The sequence below is a fragment of the Kogia breviceps genome, chromosome 1 (genome assembly GCF_026419965.1).
Source record: "Kogia breviceps isolate mKogBre1 chromosome 1, mKogBre1 haplotype 1, whole genome shotgun sequence".
Lineage (NCBI taxonomy): Eukaryota > Metazoa > Chordata > Mammalia > Artiodactyla > Physeteridae > Kogia > Kogia breviceps.
Window position 1 is genome coordinate 85,751,550 of NC_081310.1, and position 16,622 is coordinate 85,768,171.

Below are 16,622 nucleotides of genomic sequence, written 5' to 3' on the forward strand. Positions count from 1 at the left end.
AGCCCCCTTCTGGGCAGGCCCCCTCAGCTTTACTAACACACTCCTCTGACCTGGCCTGAAGTCACACCATCATTCTGTCCCCTATACTCCCAAGGGGCTTTCCAGGCCAATCAAGAATCCCAGTCAGGAAGAACTTCCTAAAGAGAAGCCCAGGGGAATCTGGGTCTTCCTGGGAGAGCTAGCCAGAGAGCCAGCCCAAGTCAGGGGGGTGGGGGGGGGTCCAAGATTTGGGGTACTAAGTAGTGAGGGAGGTGATGTCTGGAGCAAATGTGGAGCCGAGGCACCACCTAGTGGTTCCCTCACCTCCCCAATCCTGGGGGAGGTGCGGGGGTGGGTTGGGGGTCCCCTTCTCCTCCCTCCTCCACACCCTGAAGGGAGTGAAATCACTTTTGAGTGCCAAACACAAGACAGGTATTTGGTTTACACTGCTTCATTTAATCTCTTCTCCAGCCCCTCAGTCTCCTTTTTTGAGGATTAGAAACCCAAGGCTCCCAGGGATTAACTTGCCCCAAATCACTCAAACTGGATTTGAGCCCAAGGCTCAGACTCCAAAACCCATTCGCATATTTCTACATCTCCCAGGGGTGCAGCCAAGGCAGCTGTGAGCAAAATGGGGAGCTCCAGCCCAGAGGGCCTGAGGTTTGCTGCGAGGGAGAGGAGTATATGGGAGAAGGTGAGTACCAGTGCCTACAAGGTGGTGGGTGTGGATGTCCCTTGTGCTTAGAAACAGCCCCAAGTGACAGAGCCTCCACCCAATGTCACAGCTCCAACAGCATTTTGTTGGGATCTGAGTCTACATTTCACGTGGGGAGGTGAGCAACAAGGCTTAAAAGGGGGTTTCAGCCCCCTGGGGCCAGCTCCTTCCAAATCTAACAAAACACCAGGGGAAGCCCTCATGCTGGGCCCCCAGCCAGCCAGGCTAGTCAAATGCCAGGGGGTCCGGGTCAGTGCGTGCAGCCAAGGGGCCCACTCCCCCCACCTCCCCGACACACACGCGTGCTCACACACACACACACACACACACACACACACGGAGGAAAGCTCTCTGGTTTCAGAATTAGAATTGCCCCCATCCCCCCTACCTCCTCCCCACCCCCCAAAAAACAGGCTTCTCTTCCCCTCCTTCACACTGGCGTGACACAATCAGGCTGCAAGGGTCATGGCCCAGGACCCTGAGCATTTGCATACATTTACATAGATAGCAAGGCAGGTCTAGCTAAGACCTTTTTCTAGCAAAAGTGGTTTCAGTGCGGGGCTGGGTGATTTCCGCTCTCCTCGGTGAAGGATATCCAAGGACACCAAATGAGCCAAGGGAGGTGGCAGTTTAACGGTTCCCAGGGGACAGACAGCACAGGGCCTCAGCCCTGGGGCTGGTGGCTGTGTTCCTCCCTGGGTCCCACAACTCTGGGGTTCCGCCAGTGTTTGTCCTTCTTCCCAGACCTGTGGAGAGGCATGGGGGGGAGGGTGGGCAGTAAGAGGCCTTTAGACAACAACGGCACATCCACATGATGAGAAGGCGCTCCCTGAGGAGAGGGGACCCTGTTCCTCCTAAGACAGGCGACACAGTCAGTCACCACCAATCATACTGGGGGGAGGGGAGTGTGGCCAGACCTGGTCTCCCAGAATGAAGGCCCCAGCTGGGCAGGCGGGAAGGTGGGATGCAATCTCTCTTGCAGGTATGGGCAGTACAGGGTAACTCGGGAGGAAAAATCCCCTCAGCCCAGAAGGGGACTCCCCAGGACCACTCTGGGGTGAGCACAGGCAGCTTTCTGACCCCAAGGGAAGACAGGAAAAGTACTGGCTAGGGGGGAGGGGAGACCTAAAAGCAAAGATAAAACCTCAAACTGAAGAACACCCTGCCACCCCGCCCCAGCTCAGGGCCCTGGCTCCTTCATACCCCCTACCACCACCTCCTGCCTCCTGCTCTGTCCCACCGACCCAACTCCCCCACAGCTTGCCCACCTCTTCTTCAGTGCTTTGTCTCCAAAGAAGTGGCTGAAGATGAAGTCCTCAAAGTCATCCACCTCATCGTCATCACCTGTCTGTCTCACTGCCACCTCCTCCAGGCTGTCCTCCAAGGCATCTACAAAGTCCCGGAAGCGGAGGCGGTCGTGGCGGAAGATACCGTCCTCACCAAAGTAAGCAGGAGAAAGGGGTAGCTCCTTGGTCAGTTGCCCAGCCCAGGGCAGCCGTGCCAGGTACGTCCTCAGCAGAGAGGCCAGCTCCTGTTGCCGCACAGGGGCCAGCTCCATGCCAAAGAAGGCCAGGCCCTCCTGGCGGGCACATTCGTGCACATCCGAGCAGTCCTGGGGTGCCTGGTACTTGTGCCTCAACAGCTCTGCCCAGAGTGGCATGGGGTCATGCCTGTCTTTAGCCCCCTCCTTCCACTGAGGGTGTTTTTGCCTTTCTCTGGAGGAATGGGGGCTCCCACTTTTCCTGGGGGGCTCCTTAGAACCCTGTCGCTTGCCATCCTTCTTGCTGGCCCACCCCTCCACCCTTGGCTTGCCCTCCTTCCACCTCCCCACTAGCTCTCTGTCCTCCTCACCCCCCCAGCTCTTCTCCTTTTCCCGGCCAGATTCCTCCTTCTTCTGTTTCCAGTGGTCAGTCTTCTTCCAGTGCCTCTGCCCCTCCCACCACTTTTCCTTTCTGCTCCACTCCCTGGAACTCTGGAAGTGAGGCTCCTGATGCCAGGTCTCTGAGGTATTGGCAGGAACCCCAGGGCGCTGGCTCCAGTTCTCCAAGCCCCGCAACTTCTGGGCCAGCCTGTGACCCACCTCAGCCAGGCCAGCATGCGCTGGGTCCCCTTGGCCCGCATCCCTCAAGCTCTGCTCCAGGTCCCGCTGCACAGACCCCAGCAGCTGCCGCTGCCTCTCCAACTCTTGCCTTAATGCCTGGGCCTCAGCCTCTAGCTGTTTCTTCTGCTCCAGGAAGCCAGGGCTTGGCACCTGCCCCCTTGGGCCTTGCTCCTTGGTGACCTTGCCAGCCCGCAGGCCTCTGCCCCCATAGAGACACACCCCATCTGTGCCCCGGACACAGTCAGCCTCCAGGCCCTGGAGCTGGGCCCGCAGCTGCTGCAGCTCTAACTCCAGAGCCCGCTGGGAGGCCTCGCCCTGCTGTAGGGCCCCTCGGAGCCGGGCATTCTCCTCTTCCAGCCCTTTGGGCTGATGCATCAGGCTCTGAAGCTCTTCCTTCTGGGCCTGGAATGGGAGTAGGGATGGAGAGCACAAGGAGGTGTCAAGGACAGCCCCAGTGCCTTCTACCCTGATTCCATTCTATCATAGACTTTATGGCCTGGGAAACTCAGAGGATTTGGTTCTCATCCCCTGCCCCATCTGCACCCTTCACCAGACCCTGGGATCCCCAAATTCCATCACAGCCCTCAGCTTCTATGTCCTTTTTAAGCACACACTTCTCTGATTCACCAAAAGATAGCCAAGATGTGGCTGTCGTTGCCCAATTTCCACCTCCCATACCCAGAGCAGACTTTATTAATTGATCTCAGCACTTCTTTCCCATTGAGCCTTGGCATGTTCTTCAAATCCTTCTCCACACAATGATCCAGGCGGACCATGCCAATCAAGCAGAGGTGGCATGCCACGTGAAGCAGGTATGCCAGTCCTGGCCTAACCCTTAGCATGCAGGACAAGAACAGAGAACTGAGAAGATGACTTCACTATAGTGGGAAAGGGAGGGGATCAAGGTGTGTGGGTGAACACAGGAAACTTCTTTCGGGGGAGGACACTAGGACAGACAGACACCTGGCCTAGGGAGGGTGTCTAGCCCACCCCCTCCTGCTTGTGCCCACCTGCAGCTGGGCCTGCAGCAGCCGGATATCCTGGTTCTCCTTGGCCAGCTTGTCCAGCAGAAGGGCCATGTTCTGCAGGCTGGGAACACTGTCAGGGGGCGCTGAGGTCTGCACCTGCTGCTTTAGCCCATCCTAAGGGCAAAGGAGTCAGTCACCCCCGAAGCCCTGAATCTCCCCCACCAGGCCCCTCACACCAATGGAGAGTGTCACACATGCCTGCCCATCCCCCTCAGCCTCCAGCATCTCAGTATCCCAGCCGGTATCTGGGAAGACCTGCAAGTCCACTTCCTCCATGGGCCCTGTGGGAAAGTGAAATCCTGAAACTGGCCCCAAGGCACACAGAGCCCTCTCCTCCCCGCCCCCCGCCCCCACACACAGTCACCCTCCTGCCCTGGACCCGCCCTATGGCTGAGAGTCCAGCGAGGTAAAGGGTCAAGGGTCACCCTGAATAGCTGACAAGACCTATAACTGAGCAAAAAATGTACAGCCCCCAGCATCCCTACTCCTGACCCAGAGAACTGCTCCCATCAGCCTCCCTCAGGGCTGGAAGGGGACAGACACGAACCAGTCAGGGCCCGTCCTCACTCACCACTTTCAGCCTCTGAGAGACCACCTGAAATGCAGACAGAGGAGTCTGGTCAGGCCCTCAGAGGAGGGGGTGGAATGGAGTGAAAGTGCGGCAGGAGGGCAGAAGGGGCCAGAGTGGAGGCTTAAGGCCTCATCAGAAGAGGGACCACTCACCGGAGAAGAGGAGGATCCCCAGGCCCAGCAGAACCAGGGCCCCAAGGAGACACATGTTGAGGGAGATGCCCAGCTCCCTGCCCGCACCCTCACCCCCAGCCTGGTCCTCCACACCCAGGGGGGCCACAGGCTGAGGAGTGCTGGGCTCCCGGCCCCGCCGCCTCCGCAGACCCTCCACATCCATGTCGGTGTCGTCCTCACTGCTGGAGCAGTGGGCCTCCTCCCTGATCCAAGCTGGAGGAAGGGATGGGGACAGGGCAGTAAAGCAATGGAAGCGATGAGACATACAGAGAGACGGGAAACAGAAGCAAACACGAGAGGCCCCCAGCCCTGACCACAGAGGGGGCACGTGGAGACCCTGCCCACATCTGCCAGGGCATCAGTGACCACCCCCACCCAGTCTGGAGGCAGGAGACCAGTCCTTTCTTTTTTTTTTGAATTTTTGAATTTTATTTTATTTATTTTTTATACAGCAGGTTCTTATTAGTAATCTATTTTATACATATTAGTGTATGTATGTCAATCCCAATCTCCCAGTTCATCCCACCACCACCCCACCCCCCAACTTTGCCCCCTTGGTGTCCATATGTTTGTTCTCTACATCTGGGGGAAGACCAGTCCTTTCAATCTGCAAACTACAAGAGCAGCTTTCACCCTAAAAGTGCACTCCTTCCTCCCACACGTGTCACGTGGAGCACCTTCCCGGCTCTGGGTTCTGCCCGAACCCTGGCCACTCCTTCCCAGTGCCTCCGCTCAGTCCCTGGCTCTTCCTGGTCCTAGAGGCAGAGGTCCCCCGGGCACCATTTCTGCTTTTCTGCTCTTCTCACCGTACACACAGTCACCTGCTATCTCACCCACCCCGCTGGCTTCCCCGCAGAGCAGATGAGTCCCGCATCAGTAACTCCCAACCTGGCCTCCCTGGAGCTCCAGGCGTGGACGTCTGACTGCTTCCTGGCCACTCCCAGCTGGGTGTCCCTGGGGACCAAATACTCAACACACTGCCCTCCAAATTGGTTCTCTTCTGGTGTTCCCCCACTGCAGGGAAAGACGCCCCTGTTCCCACCTAGCCAACCTCAGCCCTTCCTCTTCATCCCACACGCAGACAGTTAGACAACTCGACACCTAAACATCTCAATGTCACTCACCTTGTATCTGCCTTAGTTCAGGTCTTCCTCGGCTTTGTCAGTTGCCCCCTAAATGGCCCCAGCCCCCGGCCTCCCCCTCCACCCTGTCCCCCCTCAACAGATGGACTCATACACTCCTCTGCCACCAGCGTTGGAAACAGACTCCTCAGCACAGGACAGGGGGCCCCATCTCTTTGTTGATGCTGCAGCCTTGGCCTGGAATGTTCTCTTCCTCCTACTGTACTGACTAGAATCCTACTCTTTGCTCAAGGCTCCACTCAAATGACACCTCCAGTGTTGCCCCTTTCCCCAGCTGTCCCTGCCTCTCCCTTCCCCTCGACCTGTCCCATGACTGACCACCCTTCCCCTCCTTTTTTGCACCCCTCATAGGTCTGACTTGCATCTTGGCTCAGTCTAGTCCACCTCTTACACAGGCCATGAAGCCAACCTCCTTCCCCAGAGCTGACACACGGAAGGGACTCAGGGAATGAGAGTTGAATCTAGAGGCAAGAAAAGAGGAGGCCCCACGGCAGAGACAAAAGAGTCGACCAGACCTAGGCCCTGCCACTTACAGGCTGTGTGACTTAACCTGAGCCTCAGTGTCCCGAGGGGTGGTGGTGAGGTTTCACTGATACAATTTAAGGAGGGCACCAAGCTGCTAAGTCCTAGGGCCTGACCCAGAGCTGTGCTCAGTAGCGATATCTACTCCCACTCCTACACCTTCTAGGATAGTGACAGGGGGAGACAAGGAGAACTCTCACCTGTTTGGGGGGATGAGGGCAGGCTGTTGGGGGGACTCTGATCCTCCAGGTCCTGTGTGTCCGGTCCCAGGCCTACTGCCTCAGGGGTCTCCTCCAAGTCTCCCTGGGCCTCTGTGTCTCCTGGGCCAGGGGGCTCCATTCCACGATCATCACTTTCCAGGACATCCTGATGCAGACACAGCCATGAGCAGCTCCCGGCCCTCCCCATTTCCCACCCTTCCCCCAGTGAAGGTCCTCACCTTGGCCTCAGTCTCCTCTGGCAGAATGGGCCTGGACTGGGAGCTCTCACTCTGGAACAGGGTCTCTATGGCAGGAGAAAAGGCTAAGGAGAAACACCACTACCCCCCAACGGAATGTGTTACACGGCCCTCTGGCTCCCACAGGCCCCAACCAGGTTGGAAGGGGCAGGAGAAAGCCAGGGAGGAATGAGGGAAGGTTTTTTGTTTGTTTGTTTTGTTTTTTGCGGTATGCAGGCCTCTCACTGTTGTGGTCTCTCCCGTAGCGGAGCACAGGCTCCAGACACGCAGGCTCAGCAGCCATGGCTCACGGGCCCAGCCGCTCCGCGGCATGTGGGATCCTCCCAGACCGGGACACGAACCCGCGTCCCCTGCATCGGCAGGTGGACTCTCAACCACTGCGCCACCAGGGAAGCCCAAGGGAAGGTTTTAAATTAAGATTAATGCCAGAAATAAGACCAACCAGCCTCCCTCTCCCTGAGGAAACTGGGAAACACCAGAACATGGAGGACAGGTGGCTGCACCCCACCCTCAGTAGGGCCCTGTTACCTTCTCCATCCAAGGTCCCAGATAATTCCTCAGCAGCTGCCTTGGACGGGCTCCAAGGGGCCTGGGGAGCTCTCTCAGATTCTGGGTCCATCCTGGATTCAGGGCCCAGGGTCTCCACAGGCAGGTTCTGGGGGGAGGGGCACAGGCAGAAGGGCTGCTCCAGAGGAAGGACAGCAGGACGAAACCAAGGGGTGCTCTACTGGGGTGCCTGGGACCAGCTGCACTGCTCAGGGACCTCAACCCACATCTCACAAAAATATAATACATTCAGTAGTGGGCTGCTCCAAAGTGGGGAGGGGGTGGGGGTCAGCTGGCACTGCAGCATCTCAGCTCAACGCAGTGTTTGGCCATTCCCTAACCTCACTTGCTGCTCGGAGAACTTCCGGAGGCCAAGTTTTTGTTAAATGAAGAACCACCACTTGACCAAGGCGGTGGACCACTGTCACAATTTTCAAGTCACTTTTTTCTCATGGTCCCTCCTACCAGGCAAGAATCACAACTCCCCTTTTACAGGGGAGGACAAAGAGGTGAAACAACTGGCCCAAGGTCCCCCAGCTGTCAGCAAAGGCACCTCAACAGGGGGCCAGGGCTCTGGCTGGAAGCATGGTGTCCGTCCCCTCTGCCGGCCAGCCCTAGTCCATGGGTCCTGCTCCAGCACCATCCTGAGGGCAGCTCCCTCACCCCCAACTGGTCTCCTCCTTAAGGCCACTCAAACCCGACACCTTTAACTCAAGCTCTTCACCTTCTTCCCTCCCTGCAGTATGAACATACCAAGCCCTTGATAAACCTTCTCCAGACACTCAGCCCCCCAATCCCGCTGGCCCCCTTCTCAGTGGCTTCAGGGCACAGCAGTCTACTGGGCTCCCACTCCACCAACTACAACCTGGACTACAGGACCTTCAAAACGCTTTCCCCCAGTTCCCGCCCAGCCCACACAGTGGCTGCACCCTCTGCCCAAGGCAGTGATGGTCCTGACTCCCTCCAACTCAGAGCCCTTCCATGATTTCCCATCAAAGAGGAGGCCCGAATGCCTGAGCCAGGCCCTTCAGGCCTCTTCTGGAGGTTCCCAGGCTCTGGCCCAACCTCACTTCAACACCGTCTGACCCATGTCTCCACCTCCTCCAATGGACCTCCTTGGTCTCCCCCAACAGGGCTCTCCTGTTGTTGCCTTGGAACCTTTGCTCATGCTGGTCTCCCCACCAGAATATCTTCCCTGCTTCTCACAGCTTACCCCAGCAATTTCCTTCTTTCAAGGCATGGTCCAAGTCCCAACACCTAACTCCTAGGGCCTGATGGCCTTCTCCCTGCCACTAGAGTTCCTCTAACAGCCAGAAGGAGGTGATGCACATGATCACCAAGACCAAGGAAGGGGACAGACCCAGCAAGCAGCCCAGCCCTGCAGGAACCCCCATTCCATGTGGCTCCCAGGCCTGCTTTTCCTACCTCTGAGCCGGCAAGCACCCAGCTATTGTCCGAGTCTGGGCAGGAGGCCATAGTTGCTGAGGTCCCCAAGGCTACTGAGGCTGCCACCTGCAGAGAAAGTCTTTCTTAAGGACCCCAGCTCCCTTCAGGGGAGGCAGGATGGAGACAGCAGCCTCGACCGGGTTCCAAGGTTTAAGGGCTGGGCAGCCACTTCCACAACCAGCCTGGTTCGTCTTCTGACCCCAACACCTCAGCTCTTCTGGGCAGTATTTGCCTTTCAAATCAGAACGTACCAACAGCCACAGTGAAGCGTGCCTCTGCCAGGGACTGAAAGAGCCCTTGGTAAACTGGGAAATGGAACTGACCTTGAAAGGTCAGAGAAGCATAGGGCTGGAAAGGCTTTGGGAAAAATCCAGGCTGACTCTCTCATGTTATAGTCAGGGAAAATGAAGGGAAATGAAGGCCAGAAAATTGGCTGACTTGACTTGCCGATGATGAACAGCTAAAAAGAGTGAGGAACAACCCAGCCCTCCCTTCACCTCCCCAGCCTCCCCCATAATCACCACCTTCTTCCCCAGGGCCTAGAAAAGAAGACTTAATGGCCTCCTTCACCCCCAAGTCACCCACCCATCACCCACCATAAGTCTTTTCTGTGGTCTAGTTCAGGGGTCTTGAACACTGGCTGCACAATGGAATCACCTAAGATTCTGATACAACTGTGTTCAAAGGTCAGGCTCAGTCAAGGATTTTTTAAAAATCTCCCAATGATTCTCATGTGCAGCCAGGGTTGAGAACAACTGGCATAGCTTAGATCCACCTGAATGTACCTTTAGTAAATCTCTTTGTCACTCTCACTCTCCATTCTAAGTTGTTTCCCTTCTTAGTAAACTCCAGAATTTCATCTTAGGGAACTTGAAGGTGACTGGCAAAAGGGATTTATGGCAGCTATCATGTATAAAGCACTTTACAGTTTGCAAAGCATGGACAAAAATCAGGGTTGTGGTCCTAACCCCTGCTAATCTGCTCTGACTTGGCCGAGTGGGAGTGGGAAGTTACTCCAGCTTCCAAAGCCTGACACAAGGCAGGATAAGAAGAGAGGGACCTACCCCTCCATCCATGGACTAGACTATTCCCCCAGGCTGGCAATTGGGACCTGGCATAAAGGTGGAGGGATAGAGGAGCTGACCCCCTCGAATCTCAGATTGTGATCCTTTAGAGGAGACTACATGACTGCTTGTTGACGGACTAGAAAGGTGGCAAGTGGAAAAGGACTCTGAAAGGAAACCCTGGTAAAAGGAAGTGAGGTTGGGGTACAAGTGTGGCAGTTCTACCTTGGGAAACCACCACAATTCCCCCTTCTGTTTGAGCTAGTGTGAGTCCTACACAGTGCCCTAAAAACCTCCTGTGGTCCTTGCCAATCAAGATCCAAGCCCAGGACAGATGAAGGACCCCCTCACAGCATCCCCCAAAACCCATGCCTCCCAGACACATGCACCCATCCCACAAGGAGACAGGAGAATGGCTGCAGTGACTTCCCCACACCACGTCCAACAGGACACCCCTGGCCGGTTTCTACAGGCATCCACAGAACCATCACTGTGCTGCCTTCTGGTCTCAGGCCCCAACCCCGCCATTCTGTCATCATCTCCCCATCCCCAGTTGCTGCGTGTGACTCTTAACAGGTGGTGGCAGGAAGGAAGTAGCAGCAGCTTGGTCTGAAGTCCCTGTTTATCCCTGGCTGTGTACAGCCTGCTCAGGTCCTCCAGAACCAGGCACCATGGCAACCAGGGTGATGTCAGACACACTGTTTCCATGGAAACCAGCAACGGTATTTGGGTCATTAAGACAAACACTTCTGAGACCCAAACAGAAGACAGTCTGTTCCAAACCCTGGTTGGTATCTCTCTCTTGGTTGGGTTCACCCAGCATTCCAAAAGATCTCCCAGTTCTCCCAAGCCAGCATCTCACCGCCTTATTAGGAAGTTCCTTCTGCTGTTTAATCTCCACCCTTCCCTGCTATTTTCAGATCTCTTTCTTCTCATCAACCTCTTGGAAGAAAACCCACCTCCAACTACTCCCTCTCTTTTCATTCAGGCAGGATTCAACAAAGACGTCCTGTAAGGACTGTCAGGGACTTGTGCTGTTTCTAAAAGGCAGCTAAAGGGGGAGCTCTCCCTCTCTGTAGAAAGCTGGGAAGTCTCATCCAGCTAATTTCAACCCCCCTAAGAGTTATTCCCCCAAACCTCTAACGCAAAGGACCTAGGACTTGTCTGGGGGACCCAGAGCAAGTTTCTGTTTTGTAAACGGCCGCCCATGATCCCCCTTCCACCAGCCCAGAAGTAACAAACAGCTCTGCAGATCCTCGGTGAAGCCCAACCCTTCAGAGCTCTGCCCTTCTCTCCTCCATCCTTCCTCTCTTACGGATCTCTACGGCCCCTTCCCCGTTAGGGCATTACCTGACCCAGCTCTTGCTTCAGTCTTCAGCTGAACTTGTTGCTGGCTCTCTAGCTTTACAGCCCCGAGAAAGGAAGGTCATGTGACTGGGGACTGGCCAATGGAAAGTCAAGTTCCCTGAGGGGGCGGAAACTTCTGGCCAATAACAGCTAAACTTGAGAGCCAGGGGAGGGGAGGGGGTACCTGCAGAGCCCCTAAACCTGGGCTTACCTCCCGGTGGGACACTGGACTTCCAGCAAACTGAATCCTGGGTCACCTTCCCTCCTTTCCCAGTGTCTAAACAATTTCTGGAGGGAAGACCCAAAACTGAAAGGCAAGGGGTCACATCTCCAGGACAAGGGAGCTGGTTGGTTCCAGGACAGACAGAGACAGCTGCAGGATGGGGGTGGGGAGAGTGGCAAATTATGGGTTAGAAATAGCCCTCCTGCCACTCTCCTTACCCTGCTCCGGTGCGGATTAAGGATGCCGCTGTTTTTTTCAAAGGGGGATGGGGGTCTGAAAAGCATCCAAAAACGAAATCTGCTAGACCAAGGCAGCCCCTTCCCCCACCCCTGGAGCTACGCTCGACTCCTAACCCAAACAACTCGAGAGTAGGAGTGCGGGCGCTAACCCCAGAAGCTCTAAAGGCAGTTGTCTCCCTGAAGCCTTGGAGCCAAAGCTCCTGCTTGGCTCCAAGCCTGGCCCAGGAACGTGCTCAGAAAGGAAACTTGTTTCTCACAGCAGGGACACAGGGGGAGAGGTGGAGCCAAGAGGCCTCCCTGGGCCCCGCGGTTTGTACCAGGGTCAGCTCAGGGGCCTGAGTCTTTCTGCCATTCCCACCTCCAGGGACCCTGAGGGATACATATCCTCACCCTGCAACCATCCTGACCAGCAGTGACTGGCTCATGCCAACCCTGTACACCCCAACAGCAAGGAGTCCTGGTCTGGATTTTCCAAGTCATTTTATTAACCCAACCGTACAAAACTTTCCCCACCACATTTCTGCCACCCCCGCTTCCTTCCAAAAAGCAGTGGACTGAGAGGGAGAGAGGGACTGAGGGGACACGCCCCCCCCCACCCGCAGCAAGAGCCATCTTACCAAATGCGGAGATGGGGGAGACGACAAAAATAGCAACGAATAAAAGAGGGGCAAACAGAACCACAAACACAACACAAAGCTCAGCAGGGGGCGGGGGGGTGGCTACCATCTCTGCTGTTCCACGGCAGGGAACACTGGAGAGAGGCCCAGAGGCCGCTCCCTTCTTTCTCACAGCCTCAGAGGCTGCATGCTACACCTGGGTAGGCAAAAGAGTTCTGCAGTATACCTTTGTCTTTTCTTCACACGCTAGGGTCCCGGGAGAAGTGGGGGCAGGGGAACACCAGCTCCTCTCAGGGTCACACCCCAAGCCTGCCTTCCCCACCCCACTGAGGAATGTGTGCATGAGCTGTAAGGAAGAGACAGCAGCTGTAAGGGGCTCCTGATCAGGCCGCTGGCCCATCTCTGGCAGGCAGTGCTTACAAAATAAAATAAAAACAAAGCCCAGTGCAGGACCCTGGCTGAGAGGAATGAGAACAGCTAGATCACCAGGCTGGAGAAGATATACAGAATAATAGGGAAAGAGAGAAACAAAAAACATCCAGGCTCTGGATTGCATTTTAGTACCATGGCAATAAGGGTCCTGCCACCTCCCCACCCACAGGCTGAGACAGGGGATCCATCAGGAGAAAAAATGAGGTATAAGGGCTCCGCCTCTTCAAGCTTTCCTTCAATCAAGCCAGGGAAGCAGGGAAGTAAAGGCGCCAAAGGTTGAAGAACAGCGCTGCAAATAATGTGCAACAGATGGGGGAGCGTGTACAGCCAAAGTCCAGGCTTCCAGGACAGTCCAAACATCAAATATTCTGCTCTGTCAGACCACATATCCCAATTCTTAGCAAAAATATTGTCATTAGGGAAAAAGCACAAGAGAGTCTGAGAAAGGACCAGTGACTTTGGTATGAGGAAGATATGTCCTGACAGCATCTCTTACCTACTGTCTTGAAGCCCCAAATCACCAAGAAACTGCCATAGCCACGTACTCTCCTGCTTCTTCAAGCTATTTGGTTCTCTGAGGGGGTAGGAATTGGGTAGGTCTTGGAGGAGGCAAGGGGAAGGTAAGAAAAGGGGAAAATCTCCATTCATTCCCTAAAGCTGTTTCCCAGCACCCATGAAAGGGCTACTGCAGAGATGGGAAGAGACCCCCAACTCCTCTGGCCAGAAACTTTTAATATTGGACTCCAAAAACTAAGGCTGGGGCTGGGGGGCTAGATAGGAGTGTTAGGCACAGGTGTTGGGGGTATCCATCATCTGTAGAGGGGACACTCCTGCCCTTCAGATCTTCCTCCAGCCTCTCTTCTCTTGCAGCCACACCCCTAGGCCTCCAGAGATAGCCACCAAAAATGGCTCTGCTTGGCAGGGCTTTGGTTTCCTGGACCTCTGTAGATTTCAACACATAAGTTTCCAGAAAAGTGACCAATCCAGGCTCTTCTGCCTGCCCATCTCAGTTCCTTTTCTGCCCCCAGGAGCCATTGTGTTTCTGCCCCATGGGGATGGGAAGCCAGTGGAAACAAGGACCAAGAGCCAGACAGGAAAACAACCACCCTGGAAGAGCAGGGAGGAACGTATGCACTTCCTGGGCACCTTGCCAGCATCACCCATCGTTAGCAGCCACCAGCTGCCCCATGCCCTCGCGGATGTAGACAGACTGGATCTCCTTGGTCTTGAGGCAGAGATCGCAGGCCCAGACAGCAGAGGCCTCAGTGGTCAGCAACCCATAGGCGCTCTCAGTCATGCCTGTGCACTCGCGGTGGAACCACTTCTGGCAGGAAGCCTCACACAGAATGGCATCTTGGTCGTCGTTCACCTCACTCCGACAGGCACCACATGGATACACCAGGCCTGGGGGAGGCTGGGGCCCTGAGCCCGCACTTGTCTTGCCAGGGGGTGCCAGGCTATTGGCATCTGGGGTGCCCCCACCCCGCCCACTGCTGTTTGGGGGAAAACTGGGCTGATTTCCATTAACAGCAGCAGCCGGGGAGCCTGAGTGGGGCTCCTGGGGAAAAGCAGTGGGAGCAGGTGCATTTAAGGGCTTCCCCCCATCCTCACCGCCAGGGCCAGGAAAGCCAGGGTCCGGACCAGGGAAGGGACTTGTGTTGGGGGGCAAGCTGGGGAGGCCCTGACCAGGTCTCTGGAGAGGAGAAGGGCCAAAAGGTGCCCCTGGCTGGGCAAAGCGTTGGGGGAGAGAAGGGGGGCCTAGCTCCCCTCTGGGAGGCTGTCCCATGGTGGGTGAGATCATGGGGCCAAATCCCCCCACGGGGCCTGGCATCATTTGCCCACCAGGCGGGCTAAAGTTCTGACCCAGAGGCTGATTGAAGGGTTGGCTGGGAAAGTTCATGTTGCCTGGGGGAGGGTAGCCAGGGCCCTGGGGGGGCATGTTGAAAGCAGGGCCCATGGGGTTGGGAGGGAAAGGGGGGGGCTGTCGACGAAGAGGCTGGGGGCCTCCTCCACCCCCAGTGCCATAGCCTGGGGGTACCTGGCCTGCCATGCCCCCCTGTACACGGAAGCCCCCAAAGGGGACAGGACTGCCCAGGAATGGAGGAGCTGCGGCCCCCACCTTAGGGGCTCCGAAGTCATCCTCAAAAGGGTTGGATGCAACCAGGTGATCCACCATGGGAGTCGGGGGTGGCGCAAACTCCGTCAGATGTGAGTACGCAGGGCCCTGGGGGAAAACAGGAGGGAAAGAGGGTCATGGAGGGAGACAGAGAGCTAACCCAAGAGAGCATCAGAAACACAATACACATTTTTGGAGGCTGGTACTGGCCAGCTCAGACCTTAAATCAAGATGGCCTTTACAATGCAACAAAGAAACTGAGGGTGGAGAGAAGAACCAGCATAGTGCACTGTGTTTTGAAAACTGGCAGAACTACGCTGGAATCCTAGCTCTGACACTGGGTAACTTCAAGGCCCTGCAGCAGGCATTTAACTTTTTTAAGCCTCAGATTCCTCATCTGTAAAATAGTGACAATGCCCATCTCCCCAAATTGTTAAAAGCATTTTAGCACAATCCCTGACACTTAGAAAAGGTTCAGTAAGTGGTAGCTGTTATCATGTGGGAAACACGACAGCACAAACGGGGGAGAGAATAATTCTAATCCTGACTGATAAGACCTTTGGCCAAACTATCTCATCCCCACCCCTACCCCTAAAATCTGTTATGAAGTTGAAGGAAAGGACGAGAAACAGAACAAGCAAGACAACTTTCTCTTCTCCCTGCGGCTTATGCAAGGTAGAGACATTGGAGACGCAGAGCAGAGAACCCAAAGGAGCTACTAGGAATACCCCCACCACCAACCACCATTCACCTGAGTATTTGACTTCCTTCGCTTCTTTTCTGGGCTCTTCATTTGCAGACCTGGAAAAGTAGTAAAAGGCAGACACAAGTTTCCCTGAGGTTTCCCCAACCTCCTCTCTCGCAGCCGTGATATAAGGAACTCTTCTAACTTTACTTTGAAAAATTGGACGCTACATTCTCAGCTGCCTCTTTCTTCAAATGAGACGCCCCATCTCTTGATACCCTCAAACTCCCAAGTGGCTCCTGAACTCCAGGTGCCCCGAACTCTAGGATCCGCAATCTGTGAGCGAGGGCTTCACCCACCCATCCTTTTCACCTGAGCCTCCCCTCCCTTCAGGGCCCTCAGCCAGAGGACCATCACCTCTCCCGCCCACCAGCCCTCCCTCCGAGGTCCCCGACTTCTCGGCCTCGCCAGCCCCAAGCCCCCTCAGCGCTCTCACCGGCCTTGCCCTGCTTCCTCCCGGTGCTGGGTGGCGCAGGGGGCGGTGCGGGGCCGCCACCTCCCTCCAGCTTGTCCGGTGGGGGCGGCGCCGAGGCGGCCATGGAGTGGGGGACCGGGGTCAGCGGCGGCGGGGGACGGACGCGCCCTGGGGTTGCACCATGGCCCGGAAGGGGAGGCAGGGGCGGCGCAAGCCCCCGCGCGGCAGCAAGCCGTAGGTGCGGCGAGGCGGGGGCGGCGAGCCCGGGCGCCAACTGCACTCTCGCCTAGCCTCACCGCCCGCCCGCGGCCGCAGCCACAGGAACCGGAACTCGGCGTGGCAGCCACCACTGCGCACGGCAAGGAGGGGGAGCGAGGCCCGGGTCACACCCTCCCCCGAGCGCCGGGCAGGCAGGGCGGTACCAAGGCACGACCCTGGGGCGGGGGGCCGTCCCAAGCCCGGGAGCGCCGCGTGCCCGCTCACTAGGGCAGGCGGCGGCTGTGGGCTCTGCGGCTGGGCCGTACCATCCCCCGCCGAGGGGCCGCCGCAGAGGTGCGCGAGGGCGTGAGCGCGCACCCGGGAAGCCCGAGCCGCCTGGAGTTCGGCCGGCCGCGATCCCACCCCGCCGCCACGGCCCCAGCGGCAGACATGAACATCTCCTTGGATGATGGCCCCGCACTCCCCACCCCGCCGCGCCCTCCCGGCGCCCCTCCTCCGCGAGGAGGCGCGACCCGAGCGAGGCCA

The 16,622-nt window shown here is 56.7% G+C and overlaps 2 protein-coding genes across 2 annotated transcripts; both read right to left on the reverse strand.

Annotated features, from left to right (window-relative positions):
* Nucleotides 1–414: 414 nt before the first annotated feature.
* On the reverse strand, nt 415–11,166 carry PBXIP1 (PBX homeobox interacting protein 1). Its single transcript, XM_059063969.2, has 11 exons — nt 11,095–11,166; nt 8,660–8,746; nt 7,217–7,343; nt 6,671–6,735; nt 6,432–6,597; nt 4,547–4,780; nt 4,395–4,418; nt 4,022–4,104; nt 3,806–3,937; nt 1,963–3,197; nt 415–1,440 (listed from the first exon to the last, which is right to left on the reverse strand). The coding sequence occupies exons 2-11, from the start codon at nt 8,708–8,710 to the stop codon at nt 1,359–1,361; spliced, it is 2,199 nt and encodes a 732-aa protein (XP_058919952.1). The 5' UTR covers nt 8,711–8,746; nt 11,095–11,166; the 3' UTR covers nt 415–1,358.
* An 850-nt stretch (nt 11,167–12,016) lies between these two features.
* On the reverse strand, nt 12,017–16,559 carry PYGO2 (pygopus family PHD finger 2). Its single transcript, XM_067037184.1, has 3 exons — nt 15,900–16,559; nt 15,470–15,519; nt 12,017–14,826 (listed from the first exon to the last, which is right to left on the reverse strand). Exons 1-3 carry the CDS (start codon nt 16,000–16,002, stop codon nt 13,759–13,761), a joined length of 1,221 nt encoding a protein of 406 aa, XP_066893285.1. The 5' UTR covers nt 16,003–16,559; the 3' UTR covers nt 12,017–13,758.
* Between the last annotated feature and the right edge of the window lie 63 nt (nt 16,560–16,622).